This window comes from Malurus melanocephalus, unplaced genomic scaffold, assembly GCF_030028575.1.
Source record: "Malurus melanocephalus ecotype Western Australia unplaced genomic scaffold, MMel_1.1 scaffold_664, whole genome shotgun sequence".
NCBI lineage: Eukaryota > Metazoa > Chordata > Aves > Passeriformes > Maluridae > Malurus > Malurus melanocephalus.
The window spans coordinates 292899-302002 of record NW_026623896.1 but is presented as its reverse complement, the minus strand read 5'-3'; the positions used below and the strand labels follow the sequence as shown (position 1 = coordinate 302002).

Sequence of the window (9104 nt, the reverse complement as noted above, 5' to 3'; positions counted from 1 at the left end):
TTTTCTGCAGCCAGGATGTGCCCATGGACCACGTTTTCCACATAGGTGAAATCCACCAAGTTCTTTCCATCCCTGCACAGAGAAAAGGCAGAAGTTTAGCCCCAAGACAAGCTGGGCTGAAAATCTGCTCATGGCAAAAGGAAGGACTTTCAGCCAGGATAAATTGATCCCAAGTTTCCTCTTCTCCCAGTCTCTGGTSCTGCAATTTCAGGCCATACCCTGGCAGAGGGAGGAATTTCCCCATATTATTTTGGAGGTAAAGGAAGGGTTATTGCTGTGCCATCTCCCAGCAAGGCCCTCCGAGCTGACATTCCCAGAACAGCACCATTTTTAAACCTCTCAAGTTTGTGGGTGCTGCAGATCCTCCAAGCCTGGGGATCAGCAGTGATCCATGGAAGCAGAGGGGTAACAAGCACAGAGAACATCACTGAAGGACAAATCTCCAATCAGGAATTTTGTAGCTCGAGGAATTCTGGCTCCCTCAACAAGCCATCTTCAGCCTTAGCTAGATTAGATTTAACCCAGGGTGTGAAATCTATTTCTGCACAGACACAGAAAATGAATCTGCTTATCAATTCCCAGAGTCCAGGTAACCAGAGAATCATGGRATGGTTTGGGTTGGAAAGGAGCTTAAAACTCATTTTGCTCCACCACTGGAATTGCAGAGCACAATAACCTGAACCATTCTTTGCTCTAAAATTCCAGGGGTCCACCAGAAGCTCTGCAAGGCTCAGTAACAAGGCAAATATCAAATTTGATAAAAACTGATAAAAATTGATAAAAAATACCAAGATAAAATATTTTATCTTGTAATCAGAAATATTACAACATTTTAGCGTTTCATATTTAATAGGGTTTTTAATTGCTAGAACATCAAATACCACAAGTGTATATTAAATTAACAGCAAGTAATTGGAACTTTCATATTAAAATAGCACAGCTCTTTAGACAGCTCAAGCCATGCCAGCTTTCCTCAAGGATATTCCTTTGGCATTAGGAACACTCACCATCTCAGGAAATGAGCCCCTAACACAGAATGATTTTTAAGGAAAAAAAAAAAAACTGGATTAAAGTGAAAAATAAAAGAAACAACACTACTTATTTCACTTTGTCCCCTTCCGAAAGGGCTTTTTAGATCCAGCATCAATTTCCCCCCAGCTCTGAAATGCCTGAGCCTTGCTCACCCAATGATGAACTTCATTTTGCCACTCCGAGCTGCCTGGATGAGGATGGGAACCAGCTGAGGGTCTCTGGGACCAAATATTCCATGGGGACGGATTGCAGTGGTGAAGAAATTGTTGTCAGGGTCATTTGCACTGAGCACCTCCTGCAGAGAAAGAGGAGAAGCAAGTTAAGAAGAAAAGCAGAGCTCAGCAATGCATTCCRAGATCATCACTAAAGGGGCTGGGGCTCCCCCTCTCCTTGGGAAGGCAGCAGAGCAGGAATTAATATCCCCTCCCGTCCTTCCAAGTGATCCTTCCTTTGCTCCCATCTCTTTTCCCAGTTCTCCTTGATAAGAAAACCAGACAAAACTCAGTCTTTATGGCTCAGCACTTAATGAATTCACAAAGAAAGGGAAGTCTTTGCTTCCCTCATTTAACACCACAGATACCAGAGGAGCTTTCCAAGTTCCTGCACTCGATGAACTCTTTGTGCATGAGCTGCAGCAAAGGACACTCAGGAATTGCATCCCTGTCCCTCCCAGCAACCATTCCCACTCCAGMCCTCCCTCAGAAGGGGATGATCCCATCTTCCCATCTCCCTGGAAGCTCCAGCAGCACATTCAGCAGCTCTGGAGGAGATTTCTCTCTCCTGGGAGTTCCTAAACATGTTCTCCTCATTTCCAACAGCTGCTGGAATTTCAGTGGAGGAGGCACAGACAAAACCACCCAGAATCCTTTCAGTTTTCCCCAAAACAAAGCCATAATCACCAGCATTTGGGCTACCCTTGATTGCTGCTCCTAAGCTTACCCTTTATCAGTTACTGTGAGGGCTTGTAAAGGAACAGATGTTTTCACAAATAAACTTAATTAAACTCTTTTGGAGGAAAATCTTTCAAGACTCTCACACTGTCAGCATCAGCATGGAAGGGACTCTAAWTTATTCTGGCACAAAAAGCACAGATTCTTCCCACAACTGAAATGCAAGCCATGGAAAAAGGATCCAAAAAAGGATTGTTGCCTTTGATTTAAAATGTTGTTATCCCATATTTAAACCACAAATGCTGCAGCAATAAGAACATGAGACAAAGCAGATATTGGTGGCGTGCAAGTGCCCAAAGCAGTGAACTTTCAGGTGTTTTCAGATCTTTTTTAACATTARTATTTTCAGTATATGGCCTGTGCTGCTCAGCTCAGGCCACATTCCCAACTTTCCTCCTTCCTCAGTACCTCATTTGCATTCCCAACTTTAAATTCAGGCTGCAAAACAGGAAAACAGGTCTGAAACAGCTTCCCTGAGCAAAGACAAAAAACTCCCTTCAACTGCTCTTAAACCAAAGCTGGGGCAGGTAAGAACTGGGATCATCCCATGGTAGGGACACCTCTGGCAGTTCKAGAACAACTGTGCAGAGTAACAGCATTTCATTCAACTTCACCAGGAATTTATGTCACAGCTTGGTTTTAGTCTCTTTTTGTCATGTGAACACATAAAAAATACCTGTTTAGCCATTGACAAATACCTTCTCCTGCAGAATCTTGGTCTCTGTGTAGTAATCAATAGGTTTTTGGGCATAAGGGAGATCTTCTGAGCCATTTTTTATGTCTGTGCCTTCAAAAACAACACTGGCACTGCTGGTTAGCACCAATTTCTGCAGCAGAGAGGGAAGAAACAGTTGTTAAAGGTTAAGATAGAAATGTCATTATTTATAGAGRCTGGGTGAAGACAATAATATTAATATTAKTAATAACAATAATTTTTAAMCRACTGATCCTACTGASTCTAACAGAAGATGAACAGAAACTGCAGGTAAGAGAATGTCACCACTTTTAATTCATTCTGTCCCACCATTTAGTGTTACCTAAAGGAGATTTAAACATTTCAACAAACACCCAAGGCAGTCAATCCAGGGAAAACACCTCCAGGAAAATCAGAGAGCCCCCTGGCTTGGAACAATGCAGCGTTTAACACACAAGGAGTGTTTTTAGAACAGATTTGCTCATCTTGACAACAACAGATCACAGTAKATTAAAGCAAAAAAGAAACCTTGAGTGTTTTTGCTGGATGAATTAAATGAAATTAATATAACAAATAAATTTAAAATAAATGAGATAACTGAATTTAAATGAAAATTTATGGGACATCTAAATAACTTCAGGAGAAAATTTAATCTTCAATTTCAGGCTGCTGAACAGGCACTTTCTTTTATGGGCAATTGACTTTCTAAACCAAATGACACTCAGATTATGGGACAAGTGTGTTCCTCCTCCTTCCATGGCAAGRAATTCAGAGGGAATGGATGTCATGAGTATTCCCACTGCTGGAAAGGCCATCTTTAGGGCTGTCACCTTAATAAAGCAGGAAAGAAGCCACTTACCAGATGCTGTTGTCCCAGGGTGACTAGGACAGATTTTAATGGATGTTTTTCCATTAAAAAATGGAAACGCTTTTCCATTTTCTGTAGCAAACAGGGACTGAGTTGACACTAAGCAGAGACCCAGAGTCTCTCTTCCACTGGTTTTCATGGAGTAAGTGGGAATTCAGTGTCCCAGAGCCCTTTGTCCCCCTATTAAACAAGGCTGACATTGGTCTGTGGTGCCAATGTCACAAAGTCCATCARCCTCTCCCAGGCTCCGTGGGATTTTCCAGTCTTACCTGCACTCCAGCTTCTTTGCAGGCTTCGATGACTGCTTTGGTTCCCATAAAATTCACCYTATAAAAGAGCTCCTTGTTGTCACTGGAAGGTGCTGGTGAAGCACAGTGGAACACCAYGGACACGCCTTGCAGGGCTGGGAGCAGAGCCTGCAAGAAAGCACGGGGGAGACAGGAATGGAACAACAGCCACAGTGGATACTGGGGAAAAAAAGAACAAGAAGGAAATAAAACACTTCTGTTTTCATGGAAACTGCTACATTTCAAGTCACGTGCCCTCCATAAAGGTGGGAAGCTGGAATGAGATTAACACCCAGGACCTTCAGAAAGTCCTCTCCTCAGTACACACCACATCCTCTTGTCTTTCCAGAGAAGATGCCAGGAGCTTGCCCAGAGCTGGAGGCTGTCCAGGCCAAACTCCCTGCAATCCCCAAGTGCAGGTATGGAGCTCAGGACCATCTGGAGTTGGGACACTGAGGAAGCAGCAGTTTAAAGCTCCCCATGGCACTGGCTGTGTGCAGGTGACTGTCCCAAAGTCATCATGGCTCACACAGGCCTTGGCCAAGGCTCACACATCCTGCCCTGAGTGTTGGGAATAAGGAGTTGTGCCATTCTCCTGGAGCTGAGGAGAGCTGGGCACACCCCTGCAATCAGCCCAGAGACTGTAATTACCCTGTGAATCTCTGCTAACAGCAATGCAGAGCATTAGGCACAAACCAGTCCTGTTCTTTCAGCAGAAGCTGACACCACACGTGAGATCTGTTTCCTTTCAGAGGCTTCCAAGRAAAAGTGCTGAGGATACCCCACAGGAGAGGCTGGGGGGCACATCTGCATCCCCTCTGACAACCTGGGCAGGACCTCCAGGGATCCCAGTGCTTCAGGCAAGGCTYGGTGTTTGAACAAGCACCTATTTAACCACACATCATTCCATGGCCCAGAACCCCACAATCCCAGAGCAAAAAGCACAGGATTGTGTCGACAGCKCTGGAATATCCCCAGGCAGGGAGATTTCCCAGAGATAGCCTCTCTGGGAAATCTGATCCAGTGCTTAATCCCTGCCCAGGGCAGAGGTTCTGTCTCCTGTGCAGGGGGAGCTCCCTGAGCTCACTCCCTGCCTGTCCCTCAGGTACCATCGCTGGGTCCCCTCCACAGCAGAGCCCGGGTCCTGCTCGGAGCCCTCCCTGCACACAGGGACAGCCAGGGACACCCAGGGCTGAGGGTCCCTCTGGGCTGGGGCTCCTCTGGAGGCTGAGCAGCCCTGGCTTCCTCAGCCTTTCCCAGGCACGGAGCTGCTCCAGGCCCTTCCTCATCTGCGCAGCTTCCACCGGCCCCGCTCCAGGAGCTCCAGGTCCCTGCTGTGCTGAGGAGCCCCAAGCTGGACACAGCACTCCAGATGTGCCTCCCAGGGATGGGCAGAGGGGCAGGATCATTCCCTGACCTGATGGGAATGCCCCCCACGATCCCACTGGCCTCCTGGCTCCCAGGGTTCACTGCTGGCTCACGGACAAGCCACTGTCCATCAGGTCCTTCTCCAGCAGGTCACCCCCAGCCTGTCCTGGTGCCTGGGGTTGTCCCTCCGTAGATGCAAGGCCTGCATTTGCCCTTGTTGAGTTCCAGGCAGTTCTTCCCTCACCTCCTTATCACACAGATCTCCCAGGAAGAAGGTCACTCTGTCATTCTCAAACCTCTGCTGGATGTCGAAGACGTTGACGCTGTAGCCCTTGGCCAGGAGCTGCTCCACCATGTGCTGCCCCAGGAAGCCTGAACCCCCGATCACAGTGCAGCTCCTGCCAGCCTGCAGGGACAGGGACAGGGGAAAGCTCCTTAGCACAMAGGAACACAGCAGCAAACTGCCCTCAACTTCCCAGGATCTCAACGAGCTGGAATTCTGCTCAGCTACTCAGGAGCTAAACTGAAGGAGTCWAAATTCAGACATCAAGGTTCTGTGCTGTCACAGGGAGTTATGAGTTCAGACACTCTGGGTGGATTTTGGAATGATTCTGCCTCATACTCACAAMCAAGAGGCTCAGGGAGGAGGGCAGAAGAGGACTGGCCCCCACAAACTCTGTCTGGATGTCAAAGCAAACAGAMTTTGAAGRGAGTCTGAMAGAAAGATGGAGAGAGACTATTTACAAGAGCAWGGAGAGGCAGAACACAGGGAATGGSKTCCCASTGCSAGAGGGCAGGGATGGAYGGGATAWTGGGMAGGAATTGTTCCCTGGGAGGGTGGGCAGGCCCTGGCACAGGGTGCCCAGAGAAGCTGTGGCTGYCCCTGGATCCCTGGCAGTGYCCAAGGCCAGGCTGGACATTGGGGCTGGGAGCAGCCTGGGACAGTGGGAGGTGTCCCTSCYAYRGCAGGRGGTGGCACTGGATGGGCTTTAAGATACCTCCCAACCCAAACCAGTCTGGGATTCTCAGAWAATTCTGTGATTTKCTTCAAMMTCCTGGCACAGCTGATTCAGGATATTAAAACCATCACCATTATCAGCACCTGTGACACTCAGAGCCAAGAAAGTAACCAGGTAAAGGCAGGCARTGTCCTTCTGACTCATTAGTTCTTCCTTTCTTTTTCTTTAAGCTTTGTAAATCAATGATTCGAGTCACTAATTAACAGATTTCAGCCTGGCCACTCATCTGACTGGACTGAGACCAAAGACTTCACTGCCAGCACAGAACATTCAAGCACTGAGTCGGAGGGAGCTTTTACACAAAGAATGCTCTGTCCTGCTTGGAAACAGTTTCAGTCGTTGTTGTAACCYAAGCCTTACCTCTGCAGTGATCCACGAGGGAGCCTGAACCCTCTGGAACCACATAAAGRCAATGATTGTTCACAAGCTTTTAAGGGCCATATCCTTAACCAAAGGCTCTGCTGCCAAGCGTTGGGTTATCCACAGCAGAAATCTGAGGAGGTCCCTCAGCTACATCAAAGCAGAACCAGTCATTTAGGATGGGCCATGCAAAGGAGGGTCTGAGTAGGGTCTGGAGTGTAAATCCTGTGAGGAGCAGCTGGGAAAGGGGCTCAGCCTGGAGCAAAGGAGGCCCCAGGGGGACCTTGTGGCTCTGCACAACTCCCTGACAGGAGGGGACAGCCGGGGGGGTCGGGCTCTGCTCCAGGGAACAGGGACGGGAGGAGAGGGAACGGCCTCAGGCTGGGCCAGGGGAGGGGCAGGGGGACATTGGGGAAATTTCTTCACTGTAGGAGTGGTCAACCCTGGAAGGTGCTACCCAGGGAGGTGGTAGAGTCCCCATCCCCAGAAGTGGTCAGAAAACGAGTGGATGTGGCACTTTGGGATGTGGTTTAGTGGACATGGAGGGATTCAGTCAGACAAGGGACAGCTACTGAGGTAACAGAAAGTGTTTCAGCTTCTCCTTTCCCATTAGGTGCCTTCTTCCCCTATAGGTGGAACCATTCTGGCACTCTGTGATCCCAGTGTGCTCTTCAGCAACCAAGAGTACTCAAATTGCTCTGAGATATGCYTGAAGTGAAGTTTTACTGCAGCAGAATGCTGCCCTCTACCTCTGAAYCTCACAGCACTGCARAGGCTTTAAAGAARTTTTATTGCACATTTATGRATCATAAAATCCCRGAACGGTTTGGGTTGGAAGGGACTTTAAAGCTTGTCCAGTCCCACCCCTGTCACACCTTCCACTATCCCAGGCTGCTCCAAGCCCCATCCAACCTGGCCTTGGACACTTCCAGGGATGGGGCAGCCACAATTATGTATAATTTTATATCTAAACTCTCTATAATTTGATATTGCACAGTATAACATGTACAGCAAGCCAAGCTACACATGCCAGTATTGATTAAGGTATGACTTCAACCTATCCAAATTATACTCTGGAAAATCATGTTTTCTCCCCACAATTACCATTAATGCGGGATCAGCCTCATGTCTTCCTTAGTGATATTGAGAATATTCAWGAATTTGTTTCTGCATGACAAATCTTCCCAAAGCACCCTGTAAGGCCCCAACTCACCGATCTGAGGYGTGTGGCCATGGCTCAGGTGAGGCTCTATCCACCAAAATCCTTCAAAAAAAGGAGAATATAGTTTCATTCCATTGAAATAACATTTCTAGTTAAGGCAATCAAGGTTTGAAGCTGYTATGCTAAAGAAAGATGAAGAGAGGGAGTTAATTCTCCCTGTTCCATGGAACAAAATCACCAAATGAATGTGCTGCCTTGGCTCTTTGGTACTCATTTTGCTAAAAAGCCCTTCGAAATTCCAAGCAAAAAGCCAAGAAAAGGCAGGATTGGTGCCTGCCCATCTGTACCACAGTGCTGGTTTGCAAGCAGGGGCACAGGGTGATGCCCCCTCCAGCTGTTCCCTCTTCTACCCCAACATGTCCCTTAACACCTCATCCATTCACAAAATGCAGTTTTTGAACTTCTCCATCTCCCATTTTTGCCTTCCCCAGCTTGCTCAGCCCCATCCCAGAGCCCCCATCCTTCTCCCACACACCCTCAGCTTCTCCCAGGCCCTGCTTTCCTCACACCCCTCCCTCACATCCCAGCCACTCCCAGATCCCAGCTGTTCATCCCACGACCTGCATCCCCTCATATCATCCCCTCTTCTTGTCCCCYACTCTGCCCCTCACAACCCCACAAGCTCTTCCATGCCCCAGTCTTCCTCCCATTCGTGAAGAACCATCCCCAGAATCCTCCCTMCAGCCCCTGGAACCTTTTCCACAGCCCCAAGGAGCTCTTCACAATCCCCATGAACCTCCCCACAGTCCCCAGAACCTTCCCCATTGCCTCCAGAACCTTCCTCACTGTCCCCAGCACCTTTCCACTGCCCTCAAAACCTTCCCCACAGTCCCCAGACCCCTCCTCAAGGCCCACAGGACTTTTCCACGGTCCCCAGGATCCTTTCACAATCTCCAGCACCCTCCCTACGCCCTTTAGGACCATCCCCACGGGCCCAGGACCTTCTCCTCTGCTCCGAGCACGTTTCCACAGCCCCCAGCTCCTTCCCCACTGCCCCCGGGACCTTCCCCATAGACCCTGGGCCTTGTCCCACAGCCCCCAGACGGTTTCCTACTGCTCCCAGCACCTTCTCACAGCTCTCAGGACCCTCCCTGACCCCTCTCACCGCCGCCCTCAGCGCCCCGGCCCCGCCCCCAGCCACGCCCCCTGCCTGCTCCAACCAATGAGCGTTGCGCCTTCCACCAGACTCCGCCCACTTCCCCCCCTCCCCGCCTCTTTTCCTGGGGCGAGCATCGCGCCAGCCCGCTCCCGATCGCTGATTGGTCCAACCCCTCCTCCCTCCGACCAATCGCGTTCAAAGAAGG

At 49.1% G+C, this 9104-nt stretch overlaps 1 protein-coding gene across 1 annotated transcript in view; it reads right to left on the bottom strand.

Annotated features, from left to right (window-relative positions):
- The window catches only part of NSDHL (NAD(P) dependent steroid dehydrogenase-like), an 11754-nt gene extending 2842 nt beyond the window's left edge, over nucleotides 1-8912 (bottom strand). The window contains exons 1-7 of the mRNA XM_057383831.1: nucleotides 8867-8912; nucleotides 7792-7842; nucleotides 5444-5605; nucleotides 3814-3960; nucleotides 2681-2809; nucleotides 1185-1327; nucleotides 2-72 (exon numbers count right to left, since the gene is read on the bottom strand). Of these exons, the coding sequence (XP_057239814.1) occupies nucleotides 2-72; nucleotides 1185-1327; nucleotides 2681-2809; nucleotides 3814-3960; nucleotides 5444-5605; nucleotides 7792-7812 (673 nt within the window). The 5' untranslated portion in view covers nucleotides 7813-7842; nucleotides 8867-8912. The remainder of the gene's footprint in view (nucleotide 1; nucleotides 73-1184; nucleotides 1328-2680; nucleotides 2810-3813; nucleotides 3961-5443; nucleotides 5606-7791; nucleotides 7843-8866) is intronic.
- Nucleotides 8913-9104: the final 192 nt, after the last annotated feature.